Source organism: Theobroma umbraticum, unplaced genomic scaffold (genome assembly GCF_002168275.2).
Source record: "Theobroma umbraticum cultivar Fairchild unplaced genomic scaffold, ASM216827v3 scaffold_204.0, whole genome shotgun sequence".
NCBI lineage: Eukaryota > Viridiplantae > Streptophyta > Magnoliopsida > Malvales > Malvaceae > Theobroma > Theobroma umbraticum.
The window spans coordinates 2,237,093-2,254,122 of record NW_018397267.1 but is presented as its reverse complement, the minus strand read 5'-3'; the positions used below and the strand labels follow the sequence as shown (position 1 = coordinate 2,254,122).

General features: G+C 37.1%; 2 protein-coding genes and 1 pseudogene across 2 annotated transcripts; 2 read left to right on the top strand and 1 right to left on the bottom strand.

The window, feature by feature from the left end:
- Positions 1-3,201: 3,201 nt before the first annotated feature.
- On the top strand, positions 3,202-7,668 carry LOC110423947 (strawberry notch protein (DUF616)). Its single transcript, XM_021438390.2, is given in 10 exon segments — positions 3,202-3,838; positions 4,437-4,703; positions 4,825-5,038; positions 5,166-5,275; positions 5,363-5,562; positions 5,834-5,937; positions 6,174-6,361; positions 6,452-6,651; positions 7,398-7,549; positions 7,551-7,668. Coding segments are annotated over 10 exon segments (1,797 nt in total). The 5' UTR covers positions 3,202-3,594.
- A 1,047-nt stretch (positions 7,669-8,715) lies between these two features.
- Positions 8,716-9,084, top strand: LOC149526681 (uncharacterized; annotated as a pseudogene).
- A 2,253-nt stretch (positions 9,085-11,337) lies between these two features.
- Positions 11,338-15,993, bottom strand: LOC110423996 (linoleate 13S-lipoxygenase 3-1, chloroplastic-like). The gene is made up of 9 exons (XM_021438451.2): positions 15,323-15,993; positions 14,554-14,819; positions 14,226-14,463; positions 13,806-14,132; positions 13,567-13,652; positions 13,350-13,457; positions 12,608-12,909; positions 12,233-12,496; positions 11,338-12,125 (listed from the first exon to the last, which is right to left on the bottom strand). The coding sequence occupies exons 1-9, from the start codon at positions 15,705-15,707 to the stop codon at positions 11,369-11,371; spliced, it is 2,733 nt and encodes a 910-aa protein (XP_021294126.1). The 5' UTR covers positions 15,708-15,993; the 3' UTR covers positions 11,338-11,368.
- Positions 15,994-17,030: the final 1,037 nt, after the last annotated feature.

Sequence of the window (17,030 nt, the reverse complement as noted above, 5' to 3'; positions counted from 1 at the left end):
TCAAATAACCATTAACCAATGCATAAATATTATAAACACAGCCACAGGGATTAAAGAGTTGGTGCAGAACAGGCGTCACTGCTGTTCTGCATGAAAGTCATTAAATTTCCATCAGGGCCCAAACTCTTAACATGAAAATTTCAACAATGGCCCATATCTACATTCATTCTTAGCCCATGTCCAGTGCTTAAGATTAACAATCCTTGTAATATTGCTGAAATTTGTTCTATTCTAACAGCATGGTCTCGTCCATTGAATCTTCACTTGCACTCAAATGCAGGTTTTCACAAATCTGTTAAGCTACAGATCCATACTTCAAGGCCCAAGCAAATTTCATTCTGTCCATGGAACAGCAGAATGCGAAATTAACACTTGACTTGACATTCGGGTTGGGCAGGTTGAAATGAATATCAGAATATTGATTAACCTCCTAAACAAAAATGCAATGACAAGACTTCGGAAAATCTCTTACCAACCAATATCCACCATAGAATTTAAAACAGCAGTGGTCTTCATTTTCATGAAATTAATAACAAATCAACTAGAATTTTATAAATTCTTTTGGCGTTTTGGAGATTCTATGCAGGGCTGAAAGGACTGCCATGAACAGGAAAATTGACCTTTCCAAAAGGGCAAAAAAAAAATGCAGAAATTATGTATGAATGAGAGACGGATTAGATGTGAACGTGTAAGACATCTTAGGGTAAATAAAGTTGCGGTGGGTGCTTTAAACAATAGATTGTTGCTTGCCAGATCAATTATCATCATTGCCTGTCTCTCAAAATGTTCATTACCACTGGAATTAGTCATGGTTTAGTTGCTCCCTCTGAGAAAAACTATGGGAAAAGGGAAGTGTCATCCCCCGGATTTGAATTTTACAGTTAAAATTAGAAGAAAAATGCCAAGATAAGGCCATGTTTGTAGAACTGATTATGAATATCTTCCCCATTTCTTTTTCCTTCTAAATTTTATTAGGATTGCCTGCACTTAAAGATATGATTGATTAATTTCTTTTTAATGTTATTGCCATTGTTCTAAGTCCGATGCAAAGGGGGCGGCTGGAATGCAGTAAATCATCCCCTCGCTACCTCAACAGGGTACTACAAAAGCATTGTACATCACTTCATTATTTTCTTAAGCTAAACAATTGAAGAATATATTAATACATATTTTATTCTATCATTAATTATCAATTTCATCATATCTTGTTACCATCGGAATAAAACTCTTTCTGCTGTGCTGCATGCTCCATACTCAGATTAATGCCATGCCTCTGTGCACAGATTAATGCTCAGCAATTGGGCATGCAGTTTAACACCTTGGGTGTTTGATTGCAATCAATGACTCTTTCTCCTACTTCTCTCCTATACTTGCCAGTTCTCTTTCCATTCAGTATCATCTTTTTCAACTCAATTTCCTTCATTCAGCAATGAAAGAAACAGGAAATTCATCATTGGAAATATATAATGATGGGAACATATCATGTTTTTCAACCCTGGGGAGGGACCTGATGTCTGACAGAGATGGAGAATTCAATCCCATTTAACACCCATAACTTAATCAAAATTTATTTCTGACATTGCAAATATCCCTTGGAAAACTAGACCTGCCCATTTGTTTCAAATGGTAGTGGGATGCCAGGCTTCTCCATCAAAAGATTGGTCTTTCTTTATTGCCTTGGAAATTAAGACGTTGACATCCTGAATTTTAAGTCCTTGATTGAAGATTCAGCAGCTCACTTTACACATGGGAGAAAATACTTTGGTATTATTCCTAATTATGAACAGTTTTAGACCGTTTTGATTCAACTTATACTCTGATAGAAGCAATGTCAGAGTCATATCAAAATTTAAAAAAACATTTTGAGAGGTCATGGTTTTAGAGATTCCATGCATTATTTCCACAATTAACAAGCACTAGTTAATATTAAATATTAATTAATTAAGGAGGTAATAAAATAGAAATATCAGAAATAAACATTTCATTCCAAACATGATTGAAGCATAAGATATTGATTTTTTTTAGATTAATATAGATTTATATTTAAAGTAAGTTTATAACAAGGCTTGAACCATGCACATGTCCTCCCCCATTTTTCAGTCTTTGAAGTAGAAAACATGACCCTCCAACCAGCACAAAAATAAAACAGTTTTTTTTTTTTGTATAATGTCTAAGAAAGCCAAATTATCCACAAAATTGGTTTTCAGGGTTAATATAGAATTTTTTTTAAACAAATGTTACCCAACAATTTAGTTTAATTATCATTAACTCAACAACTTTTCAAATCTAAATCATATAATGCTCATTTAGACATTTATATAAATTTTTAACAATTACATTCATGTTTAATAATATCAAACTTTAACAATACCCTTTTTTGCAATAGAAAGATAAAAAAATTACTTTAAGTAAAACTTTATTTAAGTCCTCCACCGTGTAAAATGGGTGAAGTGTCAAACCTGCTAATGTCAGATTAATTCAAAATTAGTCAACAGAAGTTGCTTAAAAATATTATTAATTCAGCCTTCAAAGCCAAGTCTGGGATGAAGGTCTGGCCAGCAATTATATTAAAAACCTGGTGCCTGTGACAAAGCATATTCCAAGATGTTTTTACAGACCCAAAATTAAGAGTAATTATTCCAAAATATGGAGGCAACTTGCCTCTTTGACGTTAATAGAAAATAATTAGCCATTGAAATTAAGTCCCTCCCTCCCATTCCTTTTCCATGTATTCATGGATGGTCCCCTTTGAAAACCATGGCTGACTGAAAGCAAGCGTTAAAAAAATTTTATTACATGTGAAACAAAGCTGAAACAGTGACAGTAAGATAAACAAGGAAAGAGAGAAACAGTTTTAATTTCCCAACAAGAGCAGAAACCTCAAGCTTGATGTGCTCAGTCTGTTTACCAAACAAAACATTTGCTTGATAGGCATAGTGTTGTCCTATGTTCTAATCCAATCGGCAAAAACATTTTTCATTGGAAATTAGTTTGACACATGTCTTGCTTGGAAATACGGTTAGCCTTTATTTTATTACTGGAAAAGCCAAAATGTCAAACCATCACCGTCCGATTGTTTGACATCATGGTCCACATGGGGCAGATTGACGTATCAGGATTTAATTATATGTCACATTTACGTCATAAATTCGTCATATTATAAATATCACTATGAATTTTCCCCATTTCCGCAATATCCACTCCCATACAAAAGCTTGTAATAAGAGAGATAAAAATTATATTTTTAACTCGAAAATTGTGATCTGAGATTTGATCAAAGAAAACCCCACTTCCCTCGATTTCATAAAACCCTTACCAACCAATCAAAAACTGAAAAACCCAGGTTCGCTTTTCTGCATTTGTTTTTTGAAAACTTTTTGATTATTGAACTGCATTTGACTTCAATTTGGGTGGCGCCCCAAGAGTCGTGTGAGGGGCTTGTTTTTGTTGAAGTGGGATTTTGTTTTTTGTTGAGTTGTTTTTCGAGTGATGAAGTTATAGGATTTAATCTTTTTTGTTGGGTTGATCATTTCATCGAGTTAAAGAAAGTTTGATGAGAGGAGTGAGATTGGGGTTGCTAATAAAAAGGAGGCAATGACTGGAGGGTCATTGGGGATTCGTTCTGGGAGTTATGGGTCTTTGGACAAACAGCTGCAAAACGGTGTTTTGCCAATTCAAGCGCCTTCAGCAACAAGAACTAAGCCTTCTAAAATGTTTAAGGAAAAGGAGACATTGGTTCATTGGATCTGTAAGTTTGCTGGCCGCAAAAAGGTTGGAATGCTGCTCCTTTGTGTCATCTCCGCTGCCGTCTTTGTTTGGGTCTTATATGTTGGCAAAGGTTGGTTTTTTCTTTATTTCTCTTCGTTATTGGATCGGTCATAGTGAATTTTAGGAATGAAGTGATAGTGAATTAGTGATTCTTAGGCAGGTTGTTCTGATATTTTTGATGAAAGAAGTGGGGAAAAACTATGTTTATTCTGTGCAGTTACGTTGGTTAGAGTTTAGTCATAAATTTATCGTCTTCAGTGTTTAGGTTTGGTTATAGTGTTTGAATTAAGAAATTGATATCTAGAGTTTTGCTCAATGAATTCAATTGAGTTAAGAACATTGTGCCTGCCCACTTTCTGGAGGAGAATAATATTAATGATTGAACTCAATTGAATTGCTTTTCCTTGTTGTCAACCTTGGAATATAGTTTTAAATTTTCATTTCACTGTTTCTTATGGGTTTTATTAGTTTTGATCAATGTTAGATTCAAGCACGAGGATAGTATGGTTTGTTCCTTCTTTATATGCTCCTTGTTTTGCTTTTGGATGATATGTCTTTAGCTCAAGCAGGTTACTTGTTATTCTTGTTTTGGACATCTAGCTCCCAATTGGTTTTACTTGTGTGATGAAATGATATGCAAATTTGCATATATTTTGGCTTGTTTATAGGTGAAGATCAGGAAAGTGACAATGTCCCTAAGGTAAATGATAGCTTGCCTCTAAATAATTCTGGATCTCCCCTGATAAATGAAGTGCAAAGTGTCAGAATAGACAATTGGACATCTTTACCAGTCATTATGGAAGGAACTGAAGTTAGGGTAATGCCCCCTCCTCCTCCTTCATATTTTCTGGGCTACACTCTTCCTCCAGGGCATCCATGCGCTACTTTCAGTTTACCCCCTCCACCAGCAGACAAAAAAAGAACAGGGCCACGTCGTAAGTTTTCTTTTCGTTTATAATTTTTTTCTCAATATTTTTAATTTAGTATTTTGACATTATTAGTTGAGGTTTTCCTCAAAATATAGTTTTTGAGTTTTCTTGCTTGTTTATGATACAGCTTGTCCTGTATGTTACCTTCCTGTGGAGGATGCTATTGCCTTGATGCCAAAAGTCCCATCATTTTCTCCAGTCATTAAGAATTTAACTTATATTTATGAGGAAAACTTAAATAAAGAGACAGAATTTGGAGGTTCAGACTTTGGTGGGTATCCTACTTTAAAGCAGCGTGATGATTCATATGACATAAGAGAGTCGATGAATGTGCACTGTGGGTATGGTTCACCTCTTCTTTTTTTGGGGTTAAAATTTTAAAGTTGAACATGATTTGGTATTCTTAATCTTTTTAATCGTATTTGCTGGTTTGTCAATTCTGATTGATGTGCGTTGTGCATTTGCTAGATTTGTCAAAGGAAGCAAACCTGGCCATGGGACAGGATTTGACATCGATGACAATGATCTTCTTGAGATGGAGAAATGTCATGGAGTGGTTGTTGCATCAGCAATATTTGGTACAGGACTGTACTATATTTATTTTATTGTTCCATTCCTGTGTTGGACCCAATGACTTTTTATTGAATAATCCAATTCTTTTTCAGGGGCTTTTGATATCATACAACAGCCAAAGAATATTAGCGAATATTCCAAGCAAACTATCTGCTTCTACATGTTTGCAGATGAAGAAACAGAAGCTGATTTGAAAACTAATGGTGGTCTGGATGAGAGTAAGAAGATTGGAGTATGGAGAATTGTTGTTGTGCGTAATCTTCCTTACACCGATGGAAGGCGCAATGGAAAGGTAAATGTTTAAAATGTGGATGTTATGTCCTTTGAGTATAGATCAGAGTAGTGAATCCTGGGTTTAGTAGATAGTGACGATGAAAATGGTCCACATTGCTTGATTCATTCTGTGAGAATGGGGACCAATAAGTTTTATTTGGTTTTGGCATAACCTTACTGAAAAGAAACTGAGATAAGGCGTCAACTAGATCCCTCAATATCCTTCTATGTGTTATTATGCATAAGAAAAGAAGCTTTATGCCTTTTGACTCATGTTATGCCTGTAACAGATCCCAAAGCTTCTACCACATAGGCTATTTCCCAATGCACGTTTTTCTTTGTGGATTGATGGGAAACTTGAGCTTGTTGCTGATCCATATCAAATTCTTGAGAGGTACTTTGGAATTCTGTTTACTTTCCAAATTTTACAAGATTCTGAAGTCTTATGCGTTGAGGTTGAGTCTAAAATCACGTTGTAATCACTCTCATGAATTATCTGATGTTGAAAGTTTTGGCCCCTGTTCAGTAGTTTTCTTCCAACTTAGGAATTACCTTTTTTATGTATGTTTTGCTTTAGTTGGTTTTAGAGCCAATGTTTGTTTATTCTAACTCTTTCAAGTCTTCCGTCAGGTTCTTGTGGAGAAAAAATGCTACTTTTGCAATTTCTAGGCATTATAAACGCTTTGATGTGTTTGATGAAGCTGAGGCAAATAAAGCTGCTGGCAAATATGATAATACCTCCATTGACTTTCAGGTTGACTTTTACAAAAAGGAGGGTTTGACCCCATATTCTGAGGCTAAACTTCCTATCACAAGTGGTAGGGTGCAAGATGCTTGCTTTTGTTTCATTGTGTTTGGTTGTGCCTCTTTCAGCTTAATGACGTTTGCTTTAATGGCTGGCTCTGCAGATGTTCCTGAAGGATGCGTAATAATAAGGGAGCATGTTCCTATTAGCAACCTCTTTACTTGTCTTTGGTTCAATGAAGTTGACCGTTTTACTTCTAGAGACCAAATTAGTTTTTCAACAGTGAGGGATAAGATTGCGGCAAAGACAAATTGGAGTGTGAATATGTTTTTGGACTGTGAAAGGCGCAACTTTGTTGTTCAGGTATTAATTTTTCTGTTTTTATTTTATGTTCTGCATTCTGAATTATGGTTAAGTAATTTAATGTTGGAAATTTAACAAATGGACTCCCTTTCCCACTAATAATAATATGTTACAGTTTAGTTTCAAAATTTCAACAATGCAACTAAGTTTTTATGTAGGGATTTTCTGTAATTGCATATGTATATCCAGGAGCGTTTAACTGTCACTTGAACCTAATTCTATTTATTTGTTTCTATTTCTTTGATGCATAAAGCATAATTACTGCTGTAAATTGGCCTTTTATGACAATGGCAGCCTCTCTTTTTATAGCAGCTACTATCTTTCCATAATGATAAAACTATAGAATCCTCATTGAATCTCCAATATTTTGGTTGCTTGTTTTCTTAATTGAGGGATGAAATCTTTTTCGTTAAAAAATTAAAATACTTGAAGCTCCAAATTTCTAGCTTTTGTTGTGCCTCACAATTTGTAAACTGTGTTTCAAACATGCTTCCATTATATTACTTGATGACTGATTCTTTCTTCCTGCGGATGCTGTGGAAAGTTGGTACCGCTTGCATCACTTCCATTTTAGCCACGGTTGAATTTGCATGTAGGATTTGATAGAACCTGCAATCTAACCTTCAAATGTAAATCTTCAATTCCCTTGAGCAACCTACTTTGGTTTGATTTCTTGACTTGATCCCCCAACTCCTCCCCTCCCATCTTTCTGATGCACATCTCTTTCACCTATTTGTTACTTGCAGAAACACCATAAGGAAGTTTTAGCACATTTGGCTCAAATGGCTCTTCCTACAATTTACCCTCCACCGTCACCGCTATCTTTGGCCAATGATCCACCTAGACTATTTTCGCTTGAAACTTTCAGTGACCAGTTTGTCAGTGCTCCACTCAGAGAAGGTCTACAAGCGTGGGAGAGATAGGAGGTCAGGTTCTAGGCATCACCGCACAGGTGTCAGGGAAACAATTCAAGTTAAAATTTTGTTGAGGCAAATTACCATTTTTTTTCCTCCCTGATCACAGAAACTTCATCGCGGGGCTGGAAGATCATGCAAGTGGTTATATTCTGTTCCACAAAAACTCAGTCTCTCCATTTTTCCCCATCATTTTTAAATTTGGCAGTTGTCTATTTTCATTCATTTTTTTTTGTTATGAATAGGTCCCAATAATTATATAAATGTATATGGGGTACCACCAAATTCCTCCTGTGGTAACTCATTTTGTTGTTTCAATATAACTGCAGCATTGTATTGGGACTCAAAATTATTTTAATATTATTGTTCTCTCTTCCTTGAAAGTCAATAAAATACAATGAAATTCCATTAGCATTCTTCTTCCCTTGTTCTTTCTGGTATTCTGTTTTCACATTTGCTTTATGCCCCCTGCCATGATCTCCCATTTCCATTGATGCATTTACTCTTCAGACTTTCAGCCACTTCAAGGCAGGTAAAAGTCGCATAACAGATCCCTTGAACGCCAAGATTGTCGACAATTGATTCAAGAAGTTGGTGCTGAAATCAAACAAGAAAGAAATCCAAGCAAATGAAGATTGATTAAGATCCTTCCTGTCAAATCTCCTTCTTTATCTGTCAAACTTAAGCAAACTGTCAAAGGATGAACAGAACATCCACGATTTGACGTTCGCGTTAGCACTACAGGCTTGCAATGAACAATGGCTAATCGTATTTAAAAAAATTTCTACGCAGCGGGGTAAAGGGATACCAATAGATTTGGACAAAGCTCTTTCTGAAGTCCAGTGGATCTTGTCGGCAACTTAGAATCTTCCAGGGTCCTGACAAGACAAGTGGATTATTTCGTGCCTCCACGAGGGTCCCCCCAGTCCTTATCTTCGGAAAATCTCAGCAAGGCAGAATCTTCAAACGCACAATATCAGTAAAGCACCACAAAACGTACGACCTTTTTTTTCATCTTCTCCTCTCCTTTCTGCTTCCTGAAATGAGCTTAGGGTTAGGGTTTAATTCACTGCGACCATGGCTATTTTAACAATTCTTAGCAACCGTTAGTTCAAATTTCAAAAAAAAAGAAAAGCAAAAGCCACAGAAAATGTCATTGACATCATCGTCGTAACCGTCACCGTCATCGGCAGCCTTCATGTGATTTGTCTCCTCTCCCCGGTGATCGCCTTAACGAGCGGCGCGCTCATATGTTCACAGAAGGAATCTCACACTTCACACACGGGATCGAGACCGCCACGAAATCCTTGGCTCGACCCACATGATCAGCTCTTGATCCGGACCTCCGATTCATTCCTCGGGTTTGCTCTATTCGCAATCGGGTTCTTGTTGTTTATGGTCTTTTTTGACAAGCAAGAGTTTCAGTCTTTCTTTTGCCAAAGGTTGCGTTTGCAGTTTTCATGCGATGTGGAGGTTCTGGTTCGAGAGGAGAGTTGGGATTTGGCTTGGATTGTTCTAGACAGACAGTTGGCGACTTCTACTGGCTCTCTCTTGGGTATTCTTTTTGGTTTACTCTTGGAGAGAAAGTATGATTAGATTTATTTTTCTGGTTAAATTTACTGTTTCTTTTTGTTCCTCTTTCTTAATACAGGTGATTTTGATGGTAACTTGGAGATGTTTTGTGAAGTTCGTATATTCGGGTCCTTTTCAAATGGTGTGATTTGGTGTGAGTCAGATTCAAGAAAAAATATTTTCCCTTGTGGTATATTTACACTTGAAATGGTACACATGCTGATTTTAAAATTTTTCTTGGTTTTTTTGGGATAATGGAACCTATTGAGCAATGTGAAACGTGATTTGTGAATGGAAGTTCAAGCCAAGTCCATTTGTTGTTGTGGTATGAATTTGGAGCAATTGGGGTGTTTTTGTTCTTCTTTCTCTTTGGAAGCTGAGATCCAGTGCTCCTTTTATTTAGTTGCTGAGGAAGATATCTAGTAAAGAGGTGAGATGGGCGGAGGTACTATGTCTTTCTGTTGGGTGCATAATATTGTTGCCATGAATTGGGACTGATATCTAAAGAGTTGTTTCCTTTGTTTACTATTACCCATTAGGAACGAGATAGATTTAAAACCAGTAAGTTGTAGTCGATATGTGTAATGTGATATAACTTGGGATACAAGTGCTTGCTTGTATGTGGTTATTATAGCTACATCAGCATGAGGTTTAAGAAATTGCCAAATTGGAGGTCTGTCTTGGTAGTTAGAATAGAAGTGGCAGAAGCATGTGATGGTACTGAATTTTGAGTTGCGGAGTTCAGTTGAAGCCAGAGTCTGATAATTCCTAACTTTTTCCCATGCTATCTTTTTTTTTATATTATTATCATAAAAATAGAAATAATGCCTCTAGTTTGATCTGGATAGGAGTTTGATTCTGTTTTTAAAGTGTATAAGGATGTTTGTGTTTTCAACCACTGTTGGTTTGATAACTTTATGTATATATAATTCTCTCATAAACGTGACAATGTTCAGACATAATTAACAGCTACTCAAATATATGTACATGTTTATGTCATGACATGATTTTAAACTGCTATTTTTCTTGCTCTAGTTACATGATTATTTATTCATCTTCTGTTCCAGTTGGGCTTCCAGCTACTTAATCTCAATTCTATTGATTATTTATTCATTTTTGTTCCAGTTGGGCTTCCTATGCTAGTTATCTCATTCTACTGGAACTTGCTTTGATCTTGTAGTACTGTAAATGTTTCTCCTCATATGCTGCCTTGAAGGTTTTTTCTACTCGGTTCTCTATGCTAACATCTTTAGTATCGTTTTCCTCTGTTTATATGAGTTCTTCTTGGTTCAAGGTTGATTGCAAGCAATTAAAGTAGGTAAGGATTGCTGAATACTCTGTTGTTTATGACAATAAATATGTATCCTTTTGGCTGTGCTTGGTGAAGATTTGAATTCATTGAAGAAGGCCATGCTGATTAACTACTCTTGCCTGGCATTGCCTATCATTAGCTAAATTGCACATGATAGGATCATCGTTGCATCTGAGGCCTTGAGAAGTTCAAGGTGCTAAGTGGGCTTATGCAAGCCCAAGAAAAAGTTGAAGGCGAGGGCCAGTATCTTTGGAGACTGAAGCAGAAAAGCTTAGGCCAGTTACCCCTGACTTGGACGGCCATTAGCAAAATGGGTACTTTGCAGTTGGCTGTATTTGTATATCTGCTCTCTTCCAACAGAACCTTACGGCCCAAACATGATCTACTTCTAATCAAAATCTCGTCCAACAAAAGCCTAACAAATCTCAATTGATGGAACTATCATTGCAATGAAAGAGTGCTAATCTTCAAGGCTGATGTGCTGATGGCCGATAGGGATCCCAGTGAACACTTGATTAATCAATGCAAACAGTCAAAAGCTCTTTACTTAAAATTGCGATGACATTTCTCTTTGGCCATGCTTTTTGGCAAACGACCTTCTCGGTTTTAGGACGGCTGATATTATTTGTGAGACTCAAATCCATAATGACAAAAAATACTGAAAAAAAAAGCAGTAAAAGTCATGACATGCGTCTGCATGCAATATGGAAGTGAATTAACTCAATTGAAAAGACAGAGACAATCAATACCAGCTGACCATGCAGTAAACACATAACTACGTATTATGTTACATCACTCTATACTAAGCTACGTCGCTTTAGCTTTTATTGGATGGCCCAACTATTGTACTAGAATTTTCGACTGCTGTACAAAAATTCTGCAAGTTCGTGTGAAATGCTGATTCTCATGAATTTCCCACTCATATCGTTACGCTGTTAGGCACTCCTCTGCAAGTGACTCCAGGTTTTGAGGATGGCACGAGTAGGTCATAAGGAGAAACCCCAGCCCCACATCGATTTCTAAGCTTTGGATCGGCGTTTCTCTTTGCTATCTCTTCTTCTACCATTCTCATATCCATTGAAAATCTGTAGAATGCCTCAATAATCTCTGAGTCCTCTGTCCACGTTGATAGGTCTCTCGTATCTCCTAAATACTCTTCATCCGATGAATGTGTGGATAGAATATCAAGCACAGACATCAGAAATGTCATTTCTCGTAAACTTGGCAATGATGATAGGAAGTACCCCTCTGGATCCGCAAGGAAAGTTGCGTACTCCGGATCATGCTCATTTGGCACTAGCCGCCGCATATATGATGGACGTACGGGGACATATCCGCCATAATGATACTGTCCGAAATTCAGAGCGGCATGTTCGGCTGATACAATCCAGATAATGGTAGTGAGAATGGAGACGAGATCCTCGGGAGTTGAAAGCCTGGGCCACCAGCTTTCATGGCGGATATCGGCATGGCCTACATTGATAAATTCATAGTACCAGGCGTTGAGTTCTGGATCAAATTGAATATGGTCTGCGCTTGGGTAGTAATGCTTTACAAAGTCCCTAACCAGTGTCTCAATGGCGGACCATATAAGCAACCCATCATTGGCGTATGGGTAGTCTTCGATCAGTAATTTTAGGCCATGTGGCTCAGTTGGGTCTGGTTCTGCTATTCCCCTGCTCAGAAAGAAAATGAAATTCAAGTTACATTTCTTTGAAAGCAACAGCGTACTTCTAATTTCGTCGGACATGTATGGCTCTGTGTATCTAATTATATAGAGTACCTTCGAATGAGGTCTGCGGGGAGGGTTTCCATGTCAAAGCGCCAATTTTTGTAAGCAAAAGAAGTGATCTCCATTGAGACTTCTTTAGTGGAGAAGAGGGACTCAATTATTCCTCCAGCACTAATGAGAAGCTCACGAGCTCGTGCATTTATGTCCATTGTGTATCGCATGTGAGGACGAAGAAGCTTGTGAATTGGATGCATTACACTTAAATGGCGATGTGCTGCTATAATAAATGGTTCCATGCATGCATGAGTCCGCAACCTGTACAAAGTCATGACAATCAACCCCTTTATTAGAATCGAATTATGTTCAATATAATTAAGCTAAATCAATACTTAATTGAAATTATAATCGTTGCCATTGCATGCATACCAATGCTGAATTAGTTCGTGAGCTCCAGAATCGTTTGAGCAGACATGGGCTTTAGCTAGTTGCCATTGCCAGCAGGTGGTGGCATCAATTGGAGGCGTGATAACCTGCTTCGAAGGAATATAAGGGTTCGCTGGTGGGAGGCAGAGCTCAATAGCAATTGGCTTCAGGGTTCCCATTTGGGTCAAGAACAAAATTGTCCTAGTTGCATAGGCTTTTCGATCAGGGTGAGCATTGATGCTGTTGAGAAATGGAAGGTAAGTATCATGATAGTCCAGTATGAACAGCTTATTCTTTTCCATTGCCTGTAAAAGAAATTCAAACCTTAAACCATAAGTATAAGATCCATGAATTAAACACTAATTAATAGCTGTAGGGAAATTATATAACCTGTTTAAGAATAATGCTTCTTTTAAATACTACCCTTCTCTTATTATTTGAGGAAAGATTTTCATTAAGATATTCAACAAAATCAAAGTGACATGGTCACATGCAATGGATGATATTGTTCAAACGACAGTGGTCCAAGTTCACGTAGTACAAAAAGAAGCCACACGTTCTTCTTTTCAAATCTAATTAACTAGGCAGTAAAACAAGACACCGTTACTACAGTCTACAGACAACTACGGGGGGTAGACAAATATATATGCACGTACTAATAGGAACCTCAGAAAATTAAAATGCCGCTTCAACTTGTAAATCTAAGCAAGTCATAAGTCAATAGCTTAGCTTTTTGTCCCCTTACCTGTTGTACAGACATCCCATCAAGATGATGAATGATGTGTTCTTCTCTTAACGCTGACTCTCGTGGACCATAGAGAGACGGATCCAGTTTGCTTACAGGTGGGAAAACCTGAAAGAAAACAATATATGTTTGGTTAAAAATCTTTCAGTTTTTCTCCGTGTTCTCTTTGAGTTGATTCTAGCTAGTGTACTGAGCAATCGCAACGAAATGCTCCTACCTTGAGCCTCTCAATACTTAAGGGGTTCATACCGGCTAGTGTTAGACGACCAAATTCATCATCTCGTAAGCAACATGATGCATCCCCTGGAATTGAAGCAGTGTTTCACAATTCTATACCCAGTTTCATTAATTTTCCTTATATATATATATATATAGAAAGAGATATATATATATATATATATATATATAGAAAGAGAGAGAGATTTCTCAATTAAAGAGCAAGAATTTTGTTCTTACTGGAGACAATATTTGGAGGGTTGAACCTAAAAGCATCTGCCGTGGATTCTTTGATCATCTTATTAAGCTTAATTGGGAAACTTGCTTTCTTCGGAGATTCTTTCCGCTGGGACTCATTGGAAGGATTCTCTTTGTAGAGTTCATTGATTTCAGAGAACGTTATAGCCCCACCATCAGTTGAGGAATCTTTAAGGAAAGGAAAAAAATTGTTGACCATGCCTTTCCAGCTTCCTGCATCGACTGCTTGTCTCTTCAAATCTCCAAATGCTTCATCTCTTGGTACATACATTGGCAGGGATTCATTTACCGGGCCCTCTGCCTTCGGATCTGTGCCAATTTCACCAACATTAACATATTAATTATTTTTTATAAAAAAATAATTAATAAATTATCAATCAAGCAGAATCTAATAAACCTCACCTGACTTGGTGGAGGGACGTCCGGTTCTGCAACGCCTTGGATAAGGACGATGTTGTCCTCCTAAAATCGGCCTTGCATGTTCTGTTCCTTTATCAGGATGTCCCAAATCATTGTAAACATCATAATCATAAATTCGATCCGATACTGCCCGAACACCTTCTCCATTGCCCCTCAGTTGCCTTAATTCTTCTTTCCTCAACACTTTGAGTCCTGCTGGCGTTTCACTTGGTAAGAATGCCTGCCATAATTCGCAAAAACCATGTTATTTCAGGCATTTTTACAAGATTAAATTAATCCAAACGAAGGATAATTTTATATAAATGCTAACCTTATTAGAAAAGAAGATCCTTTTCCCCGGGTGGAGCTTCTCCGGTTGAACCCAAGAGTGACACTTAAAATGAACAAGTCCTTCGATGGTGATGCTTTCCAAATAGAACTCCTTCTGGTTTTTGTTGCTCACGAGGATAGCTCCAGGAACCCCCAAGTTCGCATCTACCAGAAATTGCACTTCGTGGCTGACTTTGTCAGCGGTAATGTGTAGGTCTCTGGACCAGTCTAATACAGCTTCCTTGCTCAACTTTGGCCCTCCCGTTCCTTCATTGATTTCACACATCAGAAAAATGTAAACAAAACTTCATGCACGGACACGGGCAGTTAGTTGAATGTCTTTTCATGTAAAATTGGCATGAAAGTGCATGCACCCCAAAACTTTTCACCGATGATTCGAGAGGGATAACCATTTAGGTAGTTTCTATGCCAAAAAAGATTACGGTGGAGAGGAGTTTGTTGTTTTTCATATCTATGTTGGAGAGAGAGAGGAAAGGGCCAGACACATGAAAACACGTTATTATCTCTTCCTCATTGTACGATGACACTGATTGAAAGAGAAAGTAGAGTATGCGGTTGCCTTGTGTTTGCTAAGCCTTATATGTTTGACTTATCCTCACCTTCCTTATTAGGCTACGTCTCGAAATTGAGTTTACTAATAAGGTTAGATATCTTTATTGTATAATTTGTACTTGGATTTAGGTTGTTTATTTCATTAGTCTAAAAAAAAAGAGAAAGCGTTATTTGAAAATGGAAGAACCGGTGCTTACTAGGGTCAACATCAGTGCTAACAAGCTGAAGAAAAACCCCTCTCTGAGTAGCTTTGGCACCAGAATCCAACAAATGAAACACCATCTCCTTCATCTTTTCCTTAGCGTCATACTTAACAGTTACCTGCGCTGTGACCGTGAATTGCACTGGAATTTCCGGGGTAACCTTGGTGGAATCAAGCTCAATGAGAGTCTGCATGGGAACAGCAGGAGCAACTGCCATAACCTTTCTCAGTTGCACTGCTCTCCTCTTGCACGTATTAAATGTAGACGTAAAAGGAGAAAGGCTGTTTTGCTGCTGATGAACAAAATTGTTACAAAGCAAAGATTTTGAAGGGAACAGATCCGCTGGGGCTGAACACAAAATTTCCTTGGTTCCTCCCATTGCTCTGATGATAATACTTATGCAATAGTTTTCAGTCTCTTTTAGCAGCAGAGGCAGCCTTCCTATAGCTAATTAAGCAGGTGATGCTAGCGCTGGCTTCTGCTTCCAATGAAGATGCTACCCATTTTATAGAAAGAGGAATTGAATTAGAATCAACGTAACCTAGGAAGGTATTTGTCTTCGAGAGTTCAACATCCATTAGGAATTACCAATTGTGAATCACGTGGTTACGTCACGCTCTTACTTCGCTTTCATAAGTTTGTTCGGATCAATGGAATTATCCGCGTGCTTGTTTGTTTGTTTCTTTGTGTTATAAAATATGAGGTGAGGAAAATTTTCTTTCGTAATTATTTTTTTTTTCTCTCGAAAATCAGAATAGTTGTATTCAAAAGGATCAGATATACACCGTTAGCCTCTTGAAAACGTATTCACGGGGTCACTACAAAACAACACATTCATGATCACACCAAACTAACATTTCCAGAACAACAATTCAGGCACATTCATGATCACACCAAACTAACATTTCCAGAACAACAATTCAGGCAGCATGAAGGACTCATAGCTGTACACTCAACCCTTCAACAAAAGTAGAAAACCAGACCTTAACTTGCTTGTGGAGTGAATGAGAAATTGCTGTATACGGTTGACGCATCGATCTGGCGGCAACACAAATCCCCCAGGATCCTGGATGTACTGCAAGATATTTGTGTTGCAGTGCTCTGCTCAGAGGTTTTAGCTCATTAGCTCCCAGGTGTGCCACAGAGAAGTAAAACGTCCCCTGTTTTTGATTGGCCAACGACCTGTTTAATGAATCCTAGCTTTTCAACCAAAAAAAAAAATACACTTGTTTACGTTATAAAAATTTGTGGTGAGGGGATTTTTCTTTCATAATTTCAATTGTCTAATTATTTGTTAAAGAATGAATTAAAGCGCATGACATTACTTGAACCTAAATTGAATACTAAGGGCACACCCACGTTTATTGGAGTGGTATTACAAGACATCATTCAATTAGAAAAATATTTATTATATTGTATTATTTATTTAGAGTTTTATATATTTATTAATATTAATGAACTTATTAATTTTTGTTTAATTTTATAGAGAATGGAGTTAAAATTTAAATTTTATTAAAAAATTATATATTAATAATATTTAAATATTAGTAAAAAATAAATTTATCAAAAAATAATTTATATATTAATATTTAAATACTATATGCAAAAACAAAAAAAAAATTTATAATTTAAGATTTTATAAAAAAAGTCAAAACTTAAGTTGCTCTCTCTTTGTCTAAAAATTGAAATCCTACCATTAAAA

Coding starts and splice junctions, on each gene's coding strand:
- LOC110423996 (XM_021438451.2), bottom strand. CDS start 15,707: ATGGGAGGAACCAAGGAAATTTTGTGTTCAGCCCCAGCGGATCTGTTC. Junction 12,910..13,349: donor ATGGGATGTCTGTACAACAG/GTAAGGGGACAA, acceptor TTTCTTTTACAG/GCAATGGAAAAGAATAAGCT. Junction 12,497..12,607: donor CACGAACTAATTCAGCATTG/GTATGCATGCAA, acceptor GACTTTGTACAG/GTTGCGGACTCATGCATGCA.